This window comes from Poecilia reticulata, chromosome 12 (genome assembly GCF_904066995.2).
Source record: "Poecilia reticulata chromosome 12, P_reticulata-male-v2, whole genome shotgun sequence".
Classification (NCBI taxonomy): Eukaryota; Metazoa; Chordata; class Actinopteri; order Cyprinodontiformes; family Poeciliidae; genus Poecilia; species Poecilia reticulata.
In genome coordinates, this window is record NC_088841.1 from 27,835,186 (window position 1) to 27,858,760 (window position 23,575).

Here is a 23,575-nt window from a genome sequence, read left to right on the forward strand (position 1 = left end):
CAGCGGCAGGCCGAGTTATCGCACTTCCTGGATGATGTTGCAGGTGTCTACAGCGCCATCTCTGATTGGTCTATTTTACTGCAGTGTTTTTCAGTGAACTAAAAGCTGCTGGCTTCCTATTGGCTAATTTTATCTCTTAACAAATAAACCAACAGCCTCTTCAAACTGTCCAAACTTTATTAAAACTGTAAACTTCCAAATAAGGTCGGCAGCGTCGCCGGCTTGGGGTGCGGCTTGTAGCCGATTCGCTCGTTGATAAGCTCCGCCCTCGAAGCAGCTGTGGAGGACGCAGAGGCTCCGCCCCCAATCATATCAACGCCAATGACAGAAGCCCCGCCCACTCCAGCTCCTGGCCCCGCCTCCTCTCGCTGTCGTTTCCTGGCCTGCAGAGAGAAGAGACATGATGACCGGCTGGAAGCAGACGGGTCAGAACAGATCAGGGGTTGACCGGACCTCCAGCTCCTTTTTAACGCTCTCGAATTCCTCGGTGTCGTCGATCTTCAGCTCCAATCGGGTCGGTTTCCTTCGCAGCATCTTCGCTCCAGTCGGCCCCTGAACAGAACAATTAGATCAGACATCAATAAACGATCAATAAGTTTGTCCTGAACCCTGATGACCCAATGATGTCACGTGAAAAGCCTGGAAGGCCAGAAGGTTTCTGCAGACCAACCACTAGAACCAATCAACGAGTTGCTGCTCATTGATTGGTCAGGATCAGGAGGTGTTCCAGATTAACTGGTCACAGCTGAGGCAGGTGCTCTGTGGGCGTGGCCTTATCTTAAGTAATTATTTTGTTGTTGTATAAACACTCAGCTCCATGAAGGTTCCGTAATGTTCAGTCATGTTTGTTACGGAACGACACAGATATTATATTTCACCTGATCTGCTGCCCTCTGGTGTCGGATGTTTTCATCACATACAGAAATACCATCATGAGTAATAAAAGCTTTTATTGACAGAATGAGTTAATGCAGATGGTCAGTATTTGCAGTGTTGACCCCTCCTCTTCTTCAGGACCTCTGCGATTCTCCCTGTCCATCAGCTTCTGGACCACATCCTGACTGATGGACGTCCATTCTTCCACAATCAATGCATTTTGTCAGAAGGTTTCTGTTTGTCCACCGTCTCTTGATGATTGACCACAAGTTTTCAATGGGATTAAGATCTGGGGAGTTTCCAGGCCATGGACCCAAAATCTCTGTTTTGTTCCCTGAACCAGTTAGTTCTCACCTTTATGGCCAGGTGCTCCATCATGCTGGAAAAGGCATTGTTCATCACCAAACTGCTCTGGGACGGTTGGGAGACGTTTCTCTCTCTCGGAGGACATTCTGCTACCATTCTTTATTCATGGCTGTGTTTTCAGGCCAGACTGTGAGAGAGCCGACTCCCTGGGCTGAGGAGCAACATGAATGGTTTCAGGATGTTGTACAGCTGGCATGAGACCAGACTGGTGGTGGCGCTCACCTCGTCTTCTCCCAACAAGCTGTTTTCCAGATGTCCCAAACAATCGGAAAGAGGATCCATCAGAGAAAATGACTTCACCCCAGTCCTCAGCAGTCCACTCCCTGTACCTTCTGCAGAGTATCAGTCTGTCCCTGATGTTTTCCTGGAGAGAAGTGGCTTCTTTGCTGCCCTCCTTGAGACCAGGCCTTGCTTGCTCCAAGAGTCTCCGCCTCACAGTGCAGATGCCCTCACACCTGCTGCTGCCATTCCTGAGCAAGCTCTGCACTGCTGGTAGCCCGATCCATCCCGCAGCTGAAACACTTTCAAGAGACGGTCCTGGTGCTGGCTGGGCTTTCTTGGGCGCCTTGGAGCCTTTTTGGCACCAATGGAGCCTTTTTGGCAACAATGGAACCTTTTTGGCACCAATGGAGCCTTTTTGGCAACCATGGAGCCTTTTTGGCAACAATGGAGCGTTTTGGCACCAATGGAGCCTTTTTGGCAACCATGGAGCCTTTTTGGCACCAATGGAGCCTTTTTGGCACCAATGGAGCCTTTTTGGCACCAATGGAGCCTTTTTGGCACCAATGGAGCCTTTTTGGCAACCATGGAGCCTTTTTGGCAACCATGGAGCCTTTTTGGCAACAATGGAACCTTTTTGGCACCAATGGAGCCTTTTTGGCAACCATGGAGCCTTTTTGGCAACCATGGAGCCTTTTTGGCAACAATGGAGCGTTTTGGCACCAATGGAGCCTTTTTGGCACCATGGAGCCTTTTTGGCACCAATGGAGCCTTTTTGGCACCAATGGAGCCTTTTTGGCAACAATGGAACCTTTTTGGCACCAATGGAGCCTTTTTGGCAACCATGGAGCCTTTTTGGCAACCATGGAGCCTTTTTGGCAACAATGGAGCGTTTTGGCACCTATGGAGCCTTTTTGGCAACCATGGAGCCTTTTTGGCACCAATGGAGCCTTTTTGGCACCAATGGAGCCTTTTTGGCACCAATGGAGCCTTTTTGGCACCAATGGAGCCTTTTTGGCACCAATGGAGCCTTTTTGGCAACCATGGAGCCTTTTTGGCAACCATGGAGCCTTTTTGGCAACAATGGAGCGTTTTGGCACCAATGGAGCCTTTTTGGCACCAATGGAGCCTTTTTGGCACCAATGGAGCCTTTTTGGCACCAATGGAGCCTTTTTGGCAACAATGGAGCGTTTTGGCACCAATGGAGCCTTTTTGGCACCAATGGAGCCTTTTTGGCACCAATGGAGCCTTTTTGGCAACCATGGAGCCTTTTTGGCACCAATGGAGCCTTTTTGGCAACAATGGAGCCTTTTTGGCACCAATGGAGCCTTTTTGGCACCAATGGAGCCTTTTTGGCACCAATGGAGCCTTTTTGGCAACCATGGAGCCTTTTTGGCACCAATGGAGCCTTTTTGGCAACAATGGAGCCTTTTTGGCAACAATGGAGCCTTTTTGGCAACAATGGAGCCTTTTTGGCACCAATGGAGCCTTTTTGGCACCAATGGAGCCTTTTTGGCAACAATGGAGCCTTTTTGGCACCAATGGAGCCTTTTTGGCACCATCTCTCTCCTTGAAGTTCTTGATGATGCCATAGATTGTTGACTGAGGTGAATGTTTCCAGCTGCTCTCCCCTGTTAGGTCGTTGTTCAGCAGAGCAATGATGATGTTTCTTTAGAGGTAACATGGTTCACAGGGAGAAACCATGATGTCACCACCAGCCTCTTTAAAGGGTCCAGTCATTCTTACTGAACCGTGACAGACTGATGTCCAGCTGATGTCCAGCTGATGTCCAGCTCTGTCCAGCTGATGTCCAGCTGATGTCCAGCTGATGTCCAGCTGATGTCCAGCTGATGTCCAGCTGATGTCCAGCTCTGTCCAGCTGATGTCCAGCTGATGTCCAGCTGATGTCCAGCTGATGTCCAGCTGATGTCCAGCTCTGTCCAGCTGATGTCCAGCTGATGTCCAGCTGATGTCCAGCTGATGTCCAGCCCTGTCCTCATCAACATTAACGGAGCTGAAACATGTCAGCTGCTCCTTTAAGGCAGCAATGAGGCTGAAATGTGTTTAGGGGGATAAAGTTCATTTTCTAGGCAGATATTGACTGTAATTAATTACTGTTAAGCTGATCAACATTCTGGAGTTTATATGCAAAGTGCCGTTATAAAAACTGAAGCAGTAGATTTAGTAAATATTAACATTTGAATCTTTCTCACAACTTTGGGCCATTAAACATTATAAGATCACAGAACAAACAACAACTGGAAAAAGATATAAAGAAATGAATAAAGACATAAATGAAACTAAATAATAAAAACATACAACAGGGCAGTATATTAAAGTATGAAACTTTTCACAAAATTCACAACTTAAACGCATTTTTTGACTTTATTAGACATAAAGATTTATAAAACAAGTTTAAATCATCCACTGACTAAAGTTAGGAATGGTTTTAGAAAAGTGAAATTTAGCTAATAAACATAATTTATTCCAGTTAATGAAGTGATAATTGATGAAGAAACCAGATGTAACATCTTTTATGGTCACATCTGCTAATTGGATCATGATGATGATGATGAACTGATGAAGATCTTTGGTCTAAAGTCTGAACCACGAGAAAAACTGGGTTTAAATCTTCTTTTCACAGAATCCACTTTAAACCTCAGGAAGTTTTAGTTTGATACATTTTGGTTAAAATTTTAAATTGCATGTCTTTTATTTTGGTAGGAAGTGGAAAACATAAATACTTTGATCTAATCTTTTGAATTTGTTCTAAGGGTATATATTCTCTCTCTTAAGCACAATAACTGGATAAATGGCTTCTTATAAACTTATTATTGCATTTGTCATCACAAAACTCAACATTTTCAATCAAGAGTCCATAAACGAGGACAAACCTTAGAAAACATTCAATCTTGTCTGACCACAGATACAAGCTGACGCTTTAACGATGTTTTTGTATTTTGTCTGGATCCAATATAATTGAAATTTATCACAAACTCTGAATGTTATAATGTCACCATCAGCATCCAAACAGTGAGCAGCAGACCTTTACCAAACCAATTATCGACAAATATATATTTATCTATCGTCCATCCAGGAAGTGATGAATGCAGCTGCATTTTCACCACAGATCAATCAGATCGATCAGATCAATCTGATCAATCAGATCGATCAAATCGATCAGATCGATCAGGACTCGCTGCGTTTTAAATGAGAAACCCTGGACCGTCCAGCGCCCCCTGCTGGTCACAGACCTGCTGCTGTTCTGGTGGATCATGAGGATCCGGACCGACGGAACCGGGATGTTTACACACCTAACAAGTGATCAGCTGGTCGAAGCTGCAGCTTCTCAGATCGGAACCGGAATCTGAGCCATGAAAACCGGTTCTGTGTCCGTTTACACTACGAACATCGGATCCATCCGCTGTTTAATCTCCAAACAGACCCGGACGGGACCAACAGACAACCTGCGGTCCAGTCGGAACCAACAACCTGCAGTCCAGTCGGAACCAACGACCTGCAGTCCAGTCGGAACCAACAACCTGCAGTCCAGTCGGAACCAACGACCAACAACCTGCAGTCCAGTCGGAACCAACGACCAACGACCTGCAGTCCAGTCGGAACCAACAACCTGCAGTCCAGTCGGAACCAACAACCTGCAGTCCAGTCGGAACCAACGACCTGCAGTCCAGTCGGAACCAACAACCTGCAGTCCAGTCGGAACCAACGACCAACGACCTGCAGTCCAGTCGGAACCAACGACCTGCGGTCCAGTCGGAACCAACGACCTGCGGTCCAGTCGGAACCAACGACCTGCGGTCCAGTCGGAACCAACAACCTGCAGTACCACTGATTTGTTTGCGGTGTTCTGATCAGGCAAAGCTGCGGGCAGCTTAGCTCCGATTTCCTACAGAGTCCAGTTCGCTGAAAGCACCGCGGACTTTACCGCTGGTTAAACTGGTTTATCTGGTTAAACTGGTTAAACTGGTTTATCTGGTTAAACTGGTTAAACTGGTTAAGCTGGTTAAGCTGGTTAAGCTGGTTTCCAGGTGACCTCAGAGGGTCGTGGAGTTTTACCTGCAGACTCCGCGCGTTGCCGTCACCTGGTCAATCTGACAGACGAGCTGCTTCCACAGACAGACACACCGGAAGAAGTAGTTCTGACCCGGAAGCTGTTTCTACATCCGGGTCAAGATTTCAGAGACGTTTCGGCTGCGATCTTCTTTAGCGGTGAGTTAAACTCTTAAACAGACTAAAGAACTAAAACTAGCGCTCCGTCGGCACAATAACGGGAAACCGACTGCTGTGTGCGCATGCGCGCTGTGCGGAGCTCACCGCGTGGAAACGGCATTAAACTCAGGAGATTCAAGTTTCGCGCTAGTAGCACCTGGTGGTGGTTTCTGTAGATAAATGTACCAAATAACGTTCAAACCCCGATAATGTTCCAATAATAAACCCGTTGCTGGTTCTACTGGGTCTGAATTTCCTCTTTCAGGCTGAAATAAGAAGCTGAAGTTGGTTTCCGATTCGGACATGGCTAAAGGGCGATTCCACCTAATTTTCCACTGCCTTCCGCATCTTTAATCGACTCTAGTTTAAAAACTGCAACACCTAAACTCTTCCAACCTGGACTGGATTATCCTGCTTTAGTAGCAGAATATTTATAACCATGTTTGGGATTTGTGAAACCTTTTTCTGATTTGTGAAACGTGAATAAAGGTTGATTTTTATCTAACTGCTCCAAACTACAACATGTAGACTCTTTAAACCATAACCAGATTATTTTCAACAAATCCCAAAACCATGTTTGACATTTTGGTTTTGAATTAGAACTGAATCTGAAACAAACTGCATGGAACAAGTGTGAATAGTCAACTTTACTGAAGTTTCACTAATCATGTAAAGGTTTAACAAATCCCAAATATGGATTAAAATAATCTCCTATTAGAGCAAAATGATCCAGTCCAGGTGTGAAGAGTCCAGGTGTTGTAGATTACAGATGCAGAATGTAGTGAAAAATGAGGTGGAATCGCCTCATGAAGTTGGTTTCAGACATGAAGCTGAAACCAACTTCAGCTTCATGTCTGAATGTGGTTTTATCCAGAGGCTCATTAACAGGTTAAATGTTGGTGATGCTTCACTTCACAGGACTAAAACCTGAACTTTGACCCCAACCGCTGCTGTCTGGGTCCGAACTGCAGATCCAGCCTCTGGTTCCGACCGCCTGGTTGGTCTGGTTGCCGCGGTAACCCGCTGCTTCATTTATTTTTATTAATATTAAACAGCAGCATCCAATGATCACAACAGGAAAAAACACAACATGCTAGAAAAACAGTAAAACCAGAGCAAGATTTCAAACCAAGGAAAAGTGGAGACACTGGCCTTTACACAGATGTTTGAATTAAATCCAACAAGGAGCAGAACTCCTGCCCTCTGCAGTGGACCTGACTGAACCGGGTCCATGTGGAGACCTGAGAGGAGCCAGTGGCTTTAACCTGAGGAGCAGCGGGACCACATGGAGGGTCTCTGCTGCCGTTTCTCTCACCATTTGGGTTTGACTGAACCAGGACTGAACATTATTCTGGTTCCAGTTTGGCTCAGGATGAAGTGACGCTAGAAATGACATGGAATAGATTCAGATTAAATGGATCAACCTATAATCTATCATTAAGTCAATACCATACCTTTCTCTCTCTCACCAGTCCGTTTTAAACATTTATTTTCTATTGACCAATATTGATCTGTTATTTCACAATGAGGTCAAATTGTAGATAAATATCAGATCATTCAAAATCACATTTTAGCAGGAAATCCAAGCCACCAAGTTTATTAAATATGACTTCAGGGTGTGAAGCCACACTGACAGACAGATGGGTCTGAAGACGGTTTATAGTAAATGGACCAATCAGGGCCTCTAATTCCAGCCTTTAATAATCTTTAAAAACTTTTGTTCCTCCAGATGAACTGAAAGATGAAGCAGAATAAATGGATAAACCCTCTGATCTCTAGAGATCAATCAATCATCTTCCAATATTTTCCTCCTCTGCCAGTTTTTCAGGTCGATATTCCCAGATATCAAACTTCAGACTCTAATGGATCAGCAGAAGTTCATATTTATTAAGATGGATTTTAGCGCGATGTCTAAAAGTTAGAAAAATAGTTTTACTGTCAGCAAACTGACCCAACTTGAGTGTTAGAGGTGTGCCGATCGATCGGCCACCGATCAGAATCAGCTGATTTCCGTGAAGAAGTGTACGATCGGGGACCAAACCGATGAGCTGCTTCTCATTCGCTGCCTGCCTGGGCAGCTGGTCTCCTCTTTCCTCCTGGGGTTGGAAGTTTAACGCCGGGTGAACGGGGACGTTTCCGTGTTCAAGGGGAAAATGGCCTCGGTGGTGACTCACGTCCAATCGCATCAACACGACGGATCTAACGTGACATTTGAAAACCCTTGACGGAGTTCGGCTATATCGAGGCCCAACGCAGGAACAAACGGCTGTATGAAATACTGCGATGGCCCTTTAATACCAACAGCAGCTAGCGGTGTAACTATTCAGAGTCCAATCTTCGATCATCGATCCTTCAGCTCCTGGCTTCCTGGACCAGGGACCTCAGCTCACTTCTTAGAAAAGTCCTTGAAGCTGATGTGCGTCTTTAGCATCTTTGGATTTCCTCCAGACCTCAGAACTTCCTCCAGACCTCAGAGGTCCGGAGGTCCCGCATCGCCCACCAACCGCTCTGGGACGGTTGGTGGGCGATGCGGCGCCGGCTTTTCCCCCCGGTCTGTGAACGGTGTTGACCGCATCATGCAGCCGATCCACGGAGACAGGAATGATCCCGATGATGGATTCCCGTGGCGTCGGGTCACGCTCGGGTTCCGGCGTCTGTTGTAACGCTCATGGTCTCCACAGGAGACCCTCAGCGCTGAGAAGGTTAGCTGTAGCTTGGGGCTCTGATGTTTACCTCAATGGCGGCTTTAGCCTCGATACGTCAAGTTCTCCTATCGCACAGAGAATCTCATTGGCTTTAAAATCCAGCTTCTCCTTAAAGCTGAACTCAAAATACACCAGGTACAAAATGTTACACCATTTAATCTGACCAGAAAAACCACAAGAAATAATAATAATTATCCTGATAAATAGACCAGTAACCAAAAGTAATGTTAGATTTAAATCACTCAGTTTGTGTCAGTATAGAAACCCAAAGGGTTAAATGTCCAAACGTTCCCTTTTTAATGCGAATATTGTCCACAAAAGAGTTCCGTACCCTGGTGGAGCTTCTCCATTTTAATCCAAAACCAAAACTCCAAAACCTCAAACCCGCAGAAATGAGAAAAAAAAAAAAAAAAGTAAAGTCCAGATCTGTCCTCCCCCGGTGGCGGCCTCTCGCGCCTGGCGGCGTTTCCTGGGTCCCATCCCGGTCCTGAGGCTCTGGACCGGCGGCGCCGGGCGAAGCCTGATTGCTGTTTTCTTTGATTGATTACTTGATCTAAACATTGAGTCAAATCTGCGGCTGCCCAGATGAGCGTCGTCCTCTTTACACCAACAACCTGCAGAAGATCAGCTTTAAACGTGGAAATAACGGCAGCAACACGAACCAGATGATGATGATGATGATGATGATGATCAGGGTTCATCCAGGGTTTAGTTCATTCAGGTCCCTGCAGCTTCTGATCCCAGTTCAGTTCTTTGCCAGACGGGTCAGACGGCCCATCATGCCTCAGAGAGCCGACCGGTGGCTGTCGCGGTCAGACATGCTGGCTTCCTGAGACCAACTCCCAGACGGTGAAGACATTAGAGATGAAGAAGCTGAGCTGAGGCTGCACAGACCCGGGTCTTTCTGCATGTTGTCCCAGTGGTGCTGGTTCTCTGGGTACTCGGCTTCCTCCCAGAGTGTGGATGGTTGTGTCTCTGTTGCCCTGTGACAGACAGGTGACCCGTCCAGGTGACCCGTCCAGGTGACCCGTCCAGGTGACCCCGCCTCTCGCCCTCCAGCTGGCGATACTCTAGAATTGTTTTACTAAAAGGCTTTAAGAGGAAAAACCTCAGACTGAACCAAACTGAATGCCTGAGCTGCTCGCCGCCATCTTAGGACTTCTTCTTCTTCTCTCCCTGCAGAGTCAGAATGTCGGACGAGGAGGACTCGGCTCCGGCCGTGAAGAAGAGCCGCGTGTTCTACGGCAGCCTGGAGGAGAAGGAGCGGCAGCGCATCGCCATGGAGACGGCCAGCAGCGCCACCACAGGAAGTGATGCGCTGAAGGCCGGAATCAGAGCAGGAAACATCAACATCTCATCAGGTGAGACACAGGCAGGGGGTGCTGCTCCCTGCTGGACAGGTGAGGTCATCAGGTGAGGTCATCAGGTGAGGTCATGAGGTGAGGTCATGAGGTGAGGTCATGAGGTGAGGTCACGAGATGAGGTCACGAGATTAGGTCACGAGGTGAGGTCATCAGGTGAGGTCATGAGGTGAGGTCATGGGGTGAGGTCATGAGGTGAGGTCATCAGGTGAGGTCATGAGGTGAGGTCATGGGGTGAGGTCATGAGGTGAGGTCATCAGGTGAGGTCATGAGGTGAGGTCATCGGGTGAGGTCATCAGGTGAGGTCATGAGGTGAGGTCATCAGGTGAGGTCATGAGGTGAGGTCATCAGGTGAGGTCATCAGGTGAGGTCATGAGGTGAGGTCATCAGGTGAGGTCATGAGGTGAGGTCATCAGGTGAGGTCATGAGGTGAGGTCATCGGGTGAGGTCATCAGGTGAGGTCATCGGGTGAGGTCATCAGGTGAGGTCACGAGGTGAGGTCATGAGGTGAGGTCATGAGGTGAGGTCATCGGGTGAGGTCATCAGGTGAGGTCACGAGGTGAGGTCATGAGGTGAGGTCACGAGGTGAGGTCATCATGTGAGGTCACGAGGTGAGGTCACGAGGTGAGGTCACGAGGTGAGGTCATGAGGTGAGGTCATGAGGTGAGGTCATGAGGTGAGGTCATCAGGTGAGGTCATGAGGTGAGGTCATGAGGTGAGGTCATCATGTGAGGTCACGAGGTGAGGTCACGAGGTGAGGTCACGAGGTGAGGTCATGAGGTGAGGTCATGAGGTGAGGTCACGAGGTGAGGTCATCATGTGAGGTCACGAGGTGAGGTCACGAGGTGAGGTCATGAGGTGAGGTCATGAGGTGAGGTCATCAGGTGAGGTCATGAGGTGAGGTCACGAGGTGAGGTCATCAGGTGAGGTCATGAGGTGAGGTCACGAGGTGAGGTCATCATGTGAGGTCACGAGGTGAGGTCACGAGGTGAGGTCACGAGGTGAGGTCATGAGGTGAGGTCATGAGGTGAGGTCATGAGGTGAGGTCATGAGGTGAGGTCATGAGGTGAGGTCATGAGGTGAGGTCATGAGGTGAGGTCATGAGGTGAGGTCATCAGGTGAGGTCATGAGGTGAGGTCATGAGGTGAGGTCATGAGGTGAGGTCACGAGATGAGGTCACGAGATTAGGTCACGAGGTGAGGTCATCAGGTGAGGTCATGAGGTGAGGTCATGGGGTGAGGTCATCAGGTGAGGTCATGAGGTGAGGTCATCAGGTGAGGTCATGAGGTGAGGTCATGGGGTGAGGTCATGAGGTGAGGTCATGAGGTGAGGTCATCAGGTGAGGTCATGAGGTGAGGTCATCGGGTGAGGTCATCAGGTGAGGTCATGAGGTGAGGTCATCAGGTGAGGTCATGAGGTGAGGTCATCAGGTGAGGTCATGAGGTGAGGTCATCGGGTGAGGTCATCAGGTGAGGTCATCGGGTGAGGTCATCAGGTGAGGTCACGAGGTGAGGTCATGAGGTGAGGTCATGAGGTGAGGTCATCGGGTGAGGTCATCAGGTGAGGTCACGAGGTGAGGTCATGAGGTGAGGTCACGAGGTGAGGTCATCATGTGAGGTCACGAGGTGAGGTCACGAGGTGAGGTCACGAGGTGAGGTCATGAGGTGAGGTCATGAGGTGAGGTCATGAGGTGAGGTCATCAGGTGAGGTCATGAGGTGAGGTCATGAGGTGAGGTCATCATGTGAGGTCACGAGGTGAGGTCACGAGGTGAGGTCACGAGGTGAGGTCATGAGGTGAGGTCATGAGGTGAGGTCACGAGGTGAGGTCATCATGTGAGGTCACGAGGTGAGGTCACGAGGTGAGGTCACGAGGTGAGGTCATGAGGTGAGGTCATGAGGTGAGGTCATCAGGTGAGGTCATGAGGTGAGGTCACGAGGTGAGGTCATCAGGTGAGGTCATGAGGTGAGGTCACGAGGTGAGGTCATCATGTGAGGTCACGAGGTGAGGTCACGAGGTGAGGTCACGAGGTGAGGTCATGAGGTGAGGTCATGAGGTGAGGTCATGAGGTGAGGTCATCAGGTGAGGTCATGAGGTGAGGTCATGAGGTGAGGTCATGAGGTGAGGTCATGAGGTGAGGTCACGAGGTGAGGTCACGAGGTGAGGTCATGAGGTGAGGTCATGAGGTGAGGTCATGAGGTGAGGTCATGAGGTGAGGTCATCAGGTGAGGTCATGAGGTGAGGTCATGAGGTGAGGTCATCAGGTGAGGTCACGAGGTGAGGTCACGAGGTGAGGTCACGAGGTGAGGTCATGAGGTGAGGTCATCAGGTGAGGTCATGAGGTGAGGTCATGAGGTGAGTCATCATGTGAGGTCACGAGGTGAGGTCACGAGGTGAGGTCATGAGGTGAGGTCATGAGGTGAGGTCACGAGGTGAGGTCATCATGTGAGGTCACGAGGTGAGGTCATGAGGTGAGGTCATGAGGTGAGGTCATGAGGTGAGGTCACGAGGTGAGGTCATCATGTGAGGTCACGAGGTGAGGTCATGAGGTGAGGTCATGAGGTGAGGTCATGAGGTGAGGTCATGAGGTGAGGTCATCAGGTGAGGTCATGAGGTGAGGTCATGAGGTGAGGTCATGAGGTGAGGTCATGAGGTGAGGTCATCAGGTGAGGTCATGAGGTGAGGTCACGAGGTGAGGTCATGAGGTGAGGTCACGAGGTGAGGTCATGAGGTGAGGTCACGAGGTGAGGTCACGAGGTGAGGTCATGAGGTGAGGTCACGAGGTGAGGTCACGAGGTGAGGTCATGAGGTGAGGTCACGAGGTGAGGTCACGAGGTGAGGTCACGAGGTGAGGTCATGAGGTGAGGTCACGAGGTGAGGTCACGAGGTGAGGTCATGAGGTGAGGTCACGAGGTGAGGTCATGAGGTGAGGTCATGAGGTAGAAGAAAATGGTTCCACAGAATTCGATTCGACTCGGTCCTGGTTCTGGATCGAGCCTGACCACTAGATGGCAGCACTGCCGATGACTCCGTTTCCCATGATTCCCTGCAGGAGAGACCATGGAGATGGAGGAGCGGGTCAGCGAGCGCCAGCTGGAAGCGCTGGCCGAGTTCGAGCGCCGCCGCCGAGCGCGACAGATCACCGTCTCCACCGACGACGCCGAGGTGAAGGCCGGCCTGCGAGCGCTGGGAGAGCCAATCACGCTGTTCGGAGAGGGGCCGGCCGACCGCCGAGAGAGGTGGGCGGGGCCTAATGACGGCCAACCAGGAGGCTCCTTCCTATCCGGTCGGCCGACTGTTGGCCAGTCAGTCAATCCTCACTGACTGTTTTTCTCCCCAGGCTGCGCAGCGTTCTGTCTGTCGTCGGTCCAGACGCCTTGAAGAGATCCAGGAAGGACGAAGAGCGGGCCAAGAGGTCACGGGACGAGGTACTGGGAACTGCTGGGAACTACTGGGAACTACTGGGAACTACTGGGAACTGCTGGGAACTACTGGGAACTACTGGGAACTACTGGGAACTACTGGGAACTACTGGGAACTACTGGGAACTGCTGGGAACTACTGGGAACTACTGGGAACTACTGGGAACTACTCTGTAGTACTGTGTACTTCATGTCAATCGATCGGTTCAAACTCGGTTAAATGAAATCTCCTCCGAGTGAAGCATCGCCAGTGAAATGTAAATCTTTGTTTCTCTCCACCAATCACAGTGTCTGCAGACGTGGTACCATGAAGGCCCCGCCTCCCTGAAGGAAGCTCGCCTCTGGTTGGCTAGATATTCTCTGCCACGGTGAGTCATCAGCAGACTGACCAATCAGCTGCATGGCTGCTCCAGATCCACCAACCCTAAGCAGCCTCTCATTGGCTGAGATCCACAACGTCTTGCTGTGATTGGTCCGTCAGGGCGATGAGGCGTCTGGACGCTGCACGCGCTTTGAAGGAGGTTGCCGAGGCGACAAAGACGATCCGCCAGCAGGAGCTTCACAAGTCGCTGAGGGTGAGTTGGTACCACGGGTCCAGAGTGGGTCATGGAGCGGGTACAGAGCGGGTCCAGTGCGGGTCCAGAGTGGGTCCAGTGCGGGTCATGGAGCGGGTTGTAGAGTGGGTCCAGAACGGGTCCAGTGCGGGTCCAGAGTGGGTCCAGAGCGGGTCATGTAGTGGGTCCAGAGCGGGTCCAGAGTGGGTCCAGAGCGGGTCCAGAGCGGGTCCAAACCGGGTCCAGAGTGGGTCCAGAGCGGGTTGTAGAGAGGGTCCAGTGCGGGTCCAGAGTGGGTCCAGAGCGGGTCATGTAGTGGGTCCAGTGCGGGTCCAAACCGGGTCCAGAGTGGGTCCAGAGCGGGTCATGTAGTGGGTCCAGAGCAGGTCCAAACCGGGTCCAGAGTGGGTCCAGAGCGGGTCCAGTGCGGGTCATGGAGCGGGTTGTAGAGTGGGTCCAGAACGGGTCCAGTGCGGGTCCAGAGTGGGTCCAGAGCGGGTCATGTAGTGGGTCCAGAGCGGGTCCAGAGTGGGTCCAGAGCGGGTCCAAACCGGGTCCAGAGTGGGTCCAGAGCGGGTCATGTAGTGGGTCCAGAGCGGGTTGTAGAGAGGGTCCAGAGTGGGTCCAGTGCGGGTCATGGAGCGGGTTGTAGAGTGGGTCCAGAGTGGGTCCAGAACGGGTCCAGTGCGGGTCCAGAGTGGGTCCAGAGCGGGTCATGTAGTGGGTCCAGAGCGGGTCCAGAGTGGGTCCAGAGCGGGTCATGTAGTGGGTCCAGAGCGGGTTGTAGAGTGGGTCCAGAGTGGGTCCAGAACGGGTCCAGTGCGGGTCCAGAGTGGGTCCAGAGCGGGTCATGTAGTGGGTCCAGAGCGGGTCCAGAGTGGGTCCAGAGCGGGTCCAAACCGGGTCCAGAGTGGGTCCAGAGCGGGTCATGTAGTGGGTCCAGAGCGGGTTGTAGAGAGGGTCCAGTGCGGGTCCAGAGCGGGTCCAGAGTGGGTCCAGAGCGGGTCCAGAGTGGGTCCAGTGCGGGTCCAGAGTGGGTCCAGAGTGGGTCCAGAGCGGGTCCAGAGTGGGTCCAGAGCGGGTCCAAACCGGGTCCAGAGTGGGTCCAGAGCGGGTCATGTAGTGGGTCCAGAGCGGGTTGTAGAGAGGGTCCAGTGCGGGTCCAGAGTGGGTCCAGAGTGGGTCCAGTGCGGGTCCAGAGTGGGTCCAGAGCGGGTCATGTAGTGGGTCCAGAGCGGGTTGTAGAGAGGGTCCAGTGCGGGTCCAGAGTGGGTCCAGAGCGGGTCCAGAGTGGGTCCAGTGCGGGTCCAGAGTGGGTCCAGAGTGGGTCCAGAGCGGGTTGTAGAGAGGGTCCAGTGCGGGTCCAGAGTGGGTCCAGAGTGGGTCCAGTGCGGGTCCAGAGTGGGTCCAGAGCGGGTCATGTAGTGGGTCCAGAGCGGGTTGTAGAGAGGGTCCAGTGCGGGTCCAGAGTGGGTCCAGAGTGGGTCCAGTGCGGGTCCAGAGTGGGTCCAGAGCGGGTCATGTAGTGGGTCCAGAGCGGGTTGTAGAGAGGGTCCAGTGCGGGTCCAGAGTGGGTCCAGAGCGGGTCCAGAGTGGGTCCAGTGCGGGTCCAGAGTGGGTCCAGAGTGGGTCCAGAGCGGGTCCAGAGTGGGTCCAGAGCGGGTCCAGAGTGGGTCCAGTGCGGGTCCAGAGTGGGTCCAGAGCGGGTCCAAACCGGGTCCAGAGTGGGTCCAGAGCGGGTTGTAGAGTGGGTCCAGAGCGGGTTGTAGAGTGGGTCCAGTGCGGGTTGTAGAGTGGGTCCAGTGCGGGTCCAAACCGGGTCCAGAGCAGAAACGTGGGACTGGTCTGAAACGGGGCGACCAGAACCGTGTTGGGTCCCATATTCATGCAGCGACTAGTTCAATCCAGTTTAATTGGTTCAGTTCTTCTTTCTACAAACCCGACGAAGCCCAGTTCTGGAACCAGTTCACTCCAGTTCACTGGTATAAAACCAGTTCACACCGTATTCATGTGAATGAATCCGAGTTTAAACCAGTTTCAGGTTAGTTTACATCAGTGGAATCTGGTTCCTGAACCACTTCAGTCCCAGTAGAATCCAGCTGAATCCGGATCAAACCGGTTGAATCCAGCTGAACTCTTCCTCTTCCTCCTCTTCCTCCTCAGAATCTGAACAACTTCTGCAGTCAGATTGGAGACGATCGGCCAATCAGCTTCTGCCACTTCAGTCCGGACTCCAAGATGCTCGCCACGGCGTCCTGGTAAGAGCTCCGCCCCCGACCGCTGCTGTTGTTCTGATGCTAATGCTAGCGCGCTAACGCCTCCAGGAGCGGCCTGTGCAAGCTGTGGTCGGTCCCGGACTGCGCCCTGATCCGGACCCTGAGAGGTGGGCGGAGCCTCCTGCTTCTGTTTCTATCCGGGTCCAGTTAAATATGCTGACTGGGTTTCTTTTTGCCCCTCCCCCGCCTCGCTGTGATTGGCTGAAGGACACAACACCAACGTGGGCGCCGTGGCGTTCCGCCCGCAGGCCGGCGTCTCTCTGGACCGGTCCGACGTCAACCTGGCGTCCTGCGCCGCCGACGGGACGGTGAAGCTGTGGAACCTGGAGAGGTGGGCGGAGTCGGGAGGAGGACTGGTTGCTATGGAAACGAACAATGACGATCTGTTTCTGTGGTCACCATAGTGACGAGCCAGTGGCGGACATCGAGGGTCACGGTGATCGGGTTTCCCGAGTTTCCTGGCATCCGTCCGGAAGATTCCTCGGGACCACCTGGTAAGAGAACCGGGACCAGAACCAGGACCAGAACCAGGACCACAGCACTGTGCAGTGGCATGTAGTAACCTGTAGTACCCTGTAGTACCCTGTAGTGCTCTGTAGTACCCTGTAGTACCCTGTAGTGCTCTGTAGTACCCTGTAGTACCCTGTAGTACCCTGTAGTGCTCTGTAGTACCCTGTAGTGCTCTGTAGTACCCTGTAGTAACCCATAGTAACCGATAGTACCCTGTAGTGCTCTGTAGTAACCCATAGTACCCAGTAGTAACCTATAGTACTCTGTGCAGCTACGACCGCTCCTGGCGCCTCTGGGATCTGGAGCTGCAGGAGGAAATTCTCCACCAGGAAGGTCACAGCAAAGGAGTTCATGACATCGGCTTCCATCCTGACGGCTCCTTGGCTGCTACAGGGTCTGTAGTACTCTGTGGTACTGTGTAGTACTCTGTAGTACTGTGTAGTAATGTGACGCGAATTAGCAGCGACGTGCTTTGAGGTTCAAAGCTGGTGAGGCACTGACTTGGTCATGGAGCTAGCTCCATGGCTAACTCCATGGCTAGTTAGCTCCATGGCTAGTTAGCTTCATGGCTAGCTCCATGGCTAGCTCCCTGGCCAGCTGGCTCGATGGCTAGTTAGCTCCATGGCTAGCCCCATGGCTAGCTTCATGGCTAGTTAGCTCTATGGCTAGTTAGGTCCATGGCTAGTTAGCTCCATGGCTTGTTGGCTCCATGGCTAGCTCCATGGCTAGTTAGCCCCATGGCTCGTTAGCTCCATGGCTAACTCCATGGCTAGTTAGCTCCGTTGCTAGTTAGCTCAGTGGCTAGTTAGGTCCATGGCTAGTTAGCTCCATGGCTAGTTAGGTCCAAGGCTAGCTCCATGGCTAGCTAGCTCCATGGCTAGCTTCATGGCTAGTTAGATCTATGGCTCGTTAGCTCCATGGCTAGCCCCATGGCTAGCTTCATGGCTAGTTAGCTCCATGGCTAGCCCCATGGCTAGCTTCATGGCTAGTTAGCTCTATGGCTAGTTAGGTCCATGGCTAGTTAGCCCCATGGCTCGTTAGCTCCATGGCTAACTCCATGGCTAGTTAGCTTCATGGCTAGCTCCATGGCTAGCTGCCTGGCCAGCTAGCTCCATGGCTAGTTAGCTCCATGGCTTGTTAGCTCCATGGCTAGCTCCATGGCTAGTTAGCCCCATGGCTCGTTAGCTCCATGGCTAACTCCATGGCTAGTTAGCTCCATGGCTAGCTCCATGGCTAGCTCCCTGGCCAGCTAGCTCCATGGCTAGTTAGCTCCATGGCTAGTTAGCTCCATGGCTAGCTCCATGGCTAGTTAGCTCCATGGCTAACTCCATGGCTAGTTAGCTCCATGGCTAGTTAGCTTCATGGCTAGTTAGCTCCATGGCTAGTTAGCTCCATGGCTTGTTAGCTCCATGGCTAGCTCCATGGCTAGTTAGCTCCATGGCTAGTTAGCTCCATGGCTAGTTAGCTCCATGGCTAGCTCCATGGCTAGTTAGCTCCATGGCTAACTCCATGGCTAGTTAGCTCCATGGCTTGTTAGCTCCATGGCTAGTTAGCCCCATGGCTCGTTAGCTCCATGGCTAACTCCATGGCTAGTTAGCTCCATGGCTAGTTAGCTCCATGGCTAGTTAGCTCCATGGCTAGCTCCATGGCTAGTTAGCTCCATGGCTAGTTAGCTTCATGGCTAGTTAGCTCCATGGCTTGTTAGCTCCATGGCTAGCTCCATGGCTAGTTAGCCCCATGGCTCGTTAGCTCCATGGCTAACTCCATGGCTAGTTAGCTCCATGGCTAGCTCCATGGCTAGTTAGCTCCATGGCTAACTCCATGGCTAGTTAGCTCCATGGCTAGTTAGCTTCATGGCTAGTTAGCTCCATGGCTAGTTAGCTCCATGGCTTGTTAGCTCCATGGCTAGCTCCATGGCTAGTTAGCCCCATGGCTCGTTAGCTCCATGGCTAACTCCATGGCTAGTTAGCTCCATGGCTAGCTCCATGGCTAGCTCCCTGGCCAGCTAGCTCCATGGCTAGTTAGCCCCATGGCTCGTTAGCTCCATGGCTAACTCCATGGCTAGTTAGCTCCGTTGCTAGTTAGCTCAGTGGCTAGTTAGGTCCATGGCTAGTTAGCTCCATGGCTAGTTAGGTCCAAGGCTAGCTCCATGGCTAGCTAGCTCCATGGCTAGCTTCATGGCTAGTTAGATCTATGGCTCGTTAGCTCCATGGCTAGCCCCATGGCTAGCTTCATGGCTAGTTAGCTCCATGGCTAGCCCCATGGCTAGCTTCATGGCTAGTTAGCTCTATGGCTAGTTAGGTCCATGGCTAGTTAGCCCCATGGCTCGTTAGCTCCATGGCTAACTCCATGGCTAGTTAGCTTCATGGCTAGCTCCATGGCTAGCTGCCTGGCCAGCTAGCTCCATGGCTAGTTAGCTCCATGGCTTGTTAGCTCCATGGCTAGCTCCATGGCTAGTTAGCCCCATGGCTCGTTAGCTCCATGGCTAACTCCATGGCTAGTTAGCTCCATGGCTAGCTCCATGGCTAGCTCCCTGGCCAGCTAGCTCCATGGCTAGTTAGCTCCATGGCTAGTTAGCTCCATGGCTAGCTCCATGGCTAGTTAGCTCCATGGCTAACTCCATGGCTAGTTAGCTCCATGGCTAGTTAGCTTCATGGCTAGTTAGCTCCATGGCTAGTTAGCTCCATGGCTTGTTAGCTCCATGGCTAGCTCCATGGCTAGTTAGCTCCATGGCTAGTTAGCTCCATGGCTAGTTAGCTCCATGGCTAGCTCCATGGCTAGTTAGCTCCATGGCTAACTCCATGGCTAGTTAGCTCCATGGCTTGTTAGCTCCATGGCTAGTTAGCCCCATGGCTCGTTAGCTCCATGGCTAACTCCATGGCTAGTTAGCTCCATGGCTAGTTAGCTCCATGGCTAGTTAGCTCCATGGCTAGCTCCATGGCTAGTTAGCTCCATGGCTAGTTAGCTTCATGGCTAGTTAGCTCCATGGCTTGTTAGCTCCATGGCTAGCTCCATGGCTAGTTAGCCCCATGGCTCGTTAGCTCCATGGCTAACTCCATGGCTAGTTAGCTCCATGGCTAGCTCCATGGCTAGTTAGCTCCATGGCTAACTCCATGGCTAGTTAGCTCCATGGCTAGTTAGCTTCATGGCTAGTTAGCTCCATGGCTAGTTAGCTCCATGGCTTGTTAGCTCCATGGCTAGCTCCATGGCTAGTTAGCCCCATGGCTCGTTAGCTCCATGGCTAACTCCATGGCTAGTTAGCTCCATGGCTAGCTCCATGGCTAGCTCCCTGGCCAGCTAGCTCCATGGCTAGTTAGCCCCATGGCTCGTTAGCTCCATGGCTAACTCCATGGCTAGTTAGCTCCGTTGCTAGTTAGCTCAGTGGCTAGTTAGGTCCATGGCTAGTTAGCTCCATGGCTAGTTAGGTCCAAGGCTAGCTCCATGGCTAGCTAGCTCCATGGCTAGCTTCATGGCTAGTTAGATCTATGGCTCGTTAGCTCCATGGCTAGCCCCATGGCTAGCTTCATGGCTAGTTAGCTCCATGGCTAGCCCCATGGCTAGCTTCATGGCTAGTTAGCTCTATGGCTAGTTAGGTCCATGGCTAGTTAGCCCCATGGCTCGTTAGCTCCATGGCTAACTCCATGGCTAGTTAGCTTCATGGCTAGCTCCATGGCTAGCTGCCTGGCCAGCTAGCTCCATGGCTAGTTAGCTCCATGGCTTGTTAGCTCCATGGCTAGCTCCATGGCTAGTTAGCCCCATGGCTCGTTAGCTCCATGGCTAACTCCATGGCTAGTTAGCTCCATGGCTAGCTCCATGGCTAGCTCCCTGGCCAGCTAGCTCCATGGCTAGTTAGCTCCATGGCTAGTTAGCTCCATGGCTAGCTCCATGGCTAGTTAGCTCCATGGCTAACTCCATGGCTAGTTAGCTCCATGGCTAGTTAGCTTCATGGCTAGTTAGCTCCATGGCTAGTTAGCTCCATGGCTTGTTAGCTCCATGGCTAGCTCCATGGCTAGTTAGCTCCATGGCTAGTTAGCTCCATGGCTAGCTCCATGGCTAGTTAGCTCCATGGCTAGCTCCATGGCTAGTTAGCTCCATGGCTTGTTAGCTCCATGGCTAGTTAGCCCCATGGCTCGTTAGCTCCATGGCTAGCTCCATGGCTAGTTAGCTCCATGGCTAGTTAGCTCCATGGCTAGTTAGCTCCATGGCTAGCTCCATGGCTAGTTAGCTCCATGGCTAGTTAGCTTCATGGCTAGTTAGCTCCATGGCTTGTTAGCTCCATGGCTAGCTCCATGGCTAGTTAGCCCCATGGCTCGTTAGCTCCATGGCTAACTCCATGGCTAGTTAGCTCCATGGCTAGCTCCATGGCTAGTTAGCTCCATGGCTAACTCCATGGCTAGTTAGCTTCATGGCTAGTTAGCTCCATGGCTAGTTAGCTCCATGGCTTGTTAGCTCCATGGCTAGTTAGCCCCATGGCTCGTTAGCTCCATGGCTAACTCCATGGCTAGTTAGCTCCATGGCTAGCTCCATGGCTAGCTCCCTGGCCAGCTAGCTCCATGGCTAGTTAGCTCCATGGCTAGTTAGCTCCATGGCTAGCCCCCTGGCTAGCTTCATGGCTCGTTAGCTCCATGGCTACCGCACTGCGTCTCACTCTGCAGCTGTGGTCCCAGTGTCTGCATCATGAGATTTTGAAGAAACGATAATCACAGTTGGTTAAATAAAGTTTAGTTCAATCCACAGCAACACAAATGACCTAATTATGTTTTTCCATTCTGACAGGTGAGTCTCTGCTAATTAGATTTCTGTTCTGACGCCGTTTTCGTTTCTGAGGTTCCTTTATGATCATTGAGTCTGATTGTTGATCAGCTTCTCTGTCAGCCATTAGTTCTGCCTGTTTCTCGTCCAATCAGAGGGCTCGATGCCTTCGGCAGGGTGTGGGACCTGAGGACGGGGCGCTGCGTGGTTTTCCTGGAGGGTCACCTGAAGGAGATCTACAGCGTTCACTTCAGTCCTAACGGGTCAGCCAATCACAGCACAGTTAGCAGAAATCCAGCCAATCAGAGAGTCGGTGCATCATCTTGTCCTGGTTGTTCCTGCAGCCATCACCTGGCCACAGGAAGTGGTGACAACACCTGTAAGGTGTGGGAGCTCCGCAACAGGAAGTGCCTGTACACAGTCCCCGCCCACCAGAACCTGCTGTCTTCCGTCCGATTCCAACGTAAAAAACTAAAGCATTTCTCTTCAGTTTGAGCTCACTTCCTGTCTCTGACCTCACTTCCTGCGTTTGTGACCTCACGTCCTCTGCAGCCTCAGACGGTCACTTCCTGGTGACCGGAGCTTACGACAACACGGCGAAGATTTGGAGCCACCCGGGCTGGATGCCGCTGAAGACGCTAGCCGGACACGAGGGGAAGGTAGGACCGGCCCGGGCTTTGACTGGACCGTCTGAGCTCTGAGTCCTGATTGGTTGTGCGTTTCCAGGTGATGGGCGTGGACGTGTCACCTGACGGCAAGCTGATCGCCACCTGCTCCTACGACCGGACCTTCAAACTCTGGCTGTCAGAGTGACATCATCAGTGACATCATCAGTGACGTCATCTGTGTTTTTTGTTTTTTCTAATAAAGATTTTGAATCCTGATCAATCAGTTCTGTTATCTATCATTATTGATCCCAGAGCTAAATGAAACGTAGAGGTCTGTGTTTCAGCGTCCAGAGGAGCTTCTGACTGAAGACAGTCGGTTGGATCTTCATTTATGATGATCGTTGCTCCATCGCCTGGAGGTTCTGGAGGAGCCATCGGATCAGAACCTGGATCAGAACCTGGACCTGGATCAGAACCTGGATCAGAACCTGGACCTGATCAGAACCTGGACCTGATCAGAACCTGGACCTGGATCAGAACCTGGACCTGGATCAGAACCTGGATCAGAACCTGGATCAGAACCTCGTCTAGTCGATGATCTAGTTCAGTGTTTTTTCGGCGCAGCGCCCCGCAGCCTTTAACCTAAAGATCCTTTTAATGCCATATGAGACAGAAACATGGATTATATCTTTATATAGATCTATTGATTATAGATTAATAGTTTTACTGGACAGAAATGACAAAGAACAAATCTGGTTCTTAATCAAATCCTAATGAGTCAAAGTGTCATGGAGTCATCAGCCTCATGACATTAACACTGACATGAAAATAATATTGAAGAAATAAATATATCAAATCTAAAAACATAAATAAGTGATCAGTTCTTTACTGTTATGGTCTGTAAGATATATTTATTCTCAGTACTAGATGTGGTCTCAACAAACCCATGGCACTAAAACAATATTATTTTACCTTTTATCTGGAAATAGTGTCTGTTTATTCTTGCCATACAGTCTCTGTATTAATTATTGCTCGAAAGGTCTTGCCATACCAGTTTATTCCTCTGTATTTACTTTAGTTTCTTAGTTTATTCTTTCATTTTGTTCTTCATTCATTTCCATTTAGTTTCCTTTGATTAGTTTTATCCTCTCTTGGTTTATTGCTATGTCCACTTTAGTTTCTTTTCTGTTGCTACATTTATTTTATCGTTTATTGACCATCAGTAATCTTCACTCATCACCTGCTGCGCCGCCTCATCGTCATGTTCCACATCATGTGTTGATTTTTCACTGTTCAGCATCAGATTCTCTGTTTTTATGCCATAATTCACATCTAGTTCGTCGCTCCGTTTTATGTCCAGCTTCTCCTGTTTCAGAGTTTTGCGCAATGTGAACGTCTTGTTTTAACCCCTTAAGGTGCAGGGCGGTGGGGAAGCGTATCGATGGGGAAAAGGCAGACTGACATAAACCTTTTAAAACAATGGAAACTATTTCTGCATTCTGATTATTGAAATGTAAAAGTGCTGTGTTGTTCTATCACCCCGTTTCATACCGGACCACTTACAGCTCCAGCGCTATAAAATGAACGCTCTCTATCGTGGTATCACCATGGAGGGATTTCTTTATTTCTCTATTTAAATGATACACAGTGAGGGTGTCGTGATTTTAGCTACCAGTAGCAGGAGAACAGAGCTGCGCC

At 51.0% G+C, this 23,575-nt stretch overlaps 2 protein-coding genes across 4 annotated transcripts; one reads left to right on the top strand and one right to left on the bottom strand.

Annotated features, from left to right (window-relative positions):
- Positions 1–159: 159 nt before the first annotated feature.
- cdc26 (cell division cycle 26 homolog) lies at positions 160–5,675 on the bottom strand. Of its 3 annotated transcripts, none has more exons than XM_008402592.3 (3): positions 5,539–5,675; positions 454–552; positions 160–383 (listed from the first exon to the last, which is right to left on the bottom strand). In XM_008402592.3, the coding sequence occupies exons 2-3, from the start codon at positions 532–534 to the stop codon at positions 180–182; spliced, it is 285 nt and encodes a 94-aa protein (XP_008400814.1). In that variant the 5' UTR covers positions 535–552; positions 5,539–5,675; the 3' UTR covers positions 160–179. The 3 variants fall into 3 exon arrangements, with proteins under 3 accessions (XP_008400814.1, XP_008400815.1, XP_081470148.1); XM_008402593.3 differs by lacking the exon at positions 5,539–5,675 and adding an exon at positions 4,776–4,988; XM_081614022.1 differs by lacking the exon at positions 5,539–5,675 and adding an exon at positions 4,716–4,739.
- On the top strand, positions 5,554–22,153 carry prpf4 (pre-mRNA splicing tri-snRNP complex factor PRPF4). The gene is made up of 15 exons (XM_081614016.1): positions 5,554–5,691; positions 9,579–9,757; positions 12,808–12,994; positions 13,096–13,183; positions 13,466–13,545; positions 13,659–13,752; positions 15,895–15,989; positions 16,056–16,114; positions 16,215–16,338; positions 16,412–16,501; positions 16,789–16,911; positions 21,425–21,532; positions 21,614–21,732; positions 21,822–21,928; positions 21,996–22,153. Exons 2-15 carry the CDS (start codon positions 9,586–9,588, stop codon positions 22,080–22,082), a joined length of 1,533 nt encoding a protein of 510 aa, XP_081470142.1. The 5' UTR covers positions 5,554–5,691; positions 9,579–9,585; the 3' UTR covers positions 22,083–22,153.
- Positions 22,154–23,575: the final 1,422 nt, after the last annotated feature.

Coding starts and splice junctions, on each gene's coding strand:
- cdc26 (XM_008402592.3), bottom strand. CDS start 534: ATGCTGCGAAGGAAACCGACCCGATTGGAGCTGAAGATCGACGACACC. Junction 384..453: donor GCGTTAAAAAGGAGCTGGAG/GTCCGGTCAACC, acceptor TTCTCTCTGCAG/GCCAGGAAACGACAGCGAGA.
- prpf4 (XM_081614016.1), top strand. CDS start 9,586: ATGTCGGACGAGGAGGACTCGGCTCCGGCCGTGAAGAAGAGCCGCGTG. Junction 13,184..13,465: donor CCAAGAGGTCACGGGACGAG/GTACTGGGAACT, acceptor CACCAATCACAG/TGTCTGCAGACGTGGTACCA. Junction 21,733..21,821: donor GTCTTCCGTCCGATTCCAAC/GTAAAAAACTAA, acceptor CGTCCTCTGCAG/CCTCAGACGGTCACTTCCTG.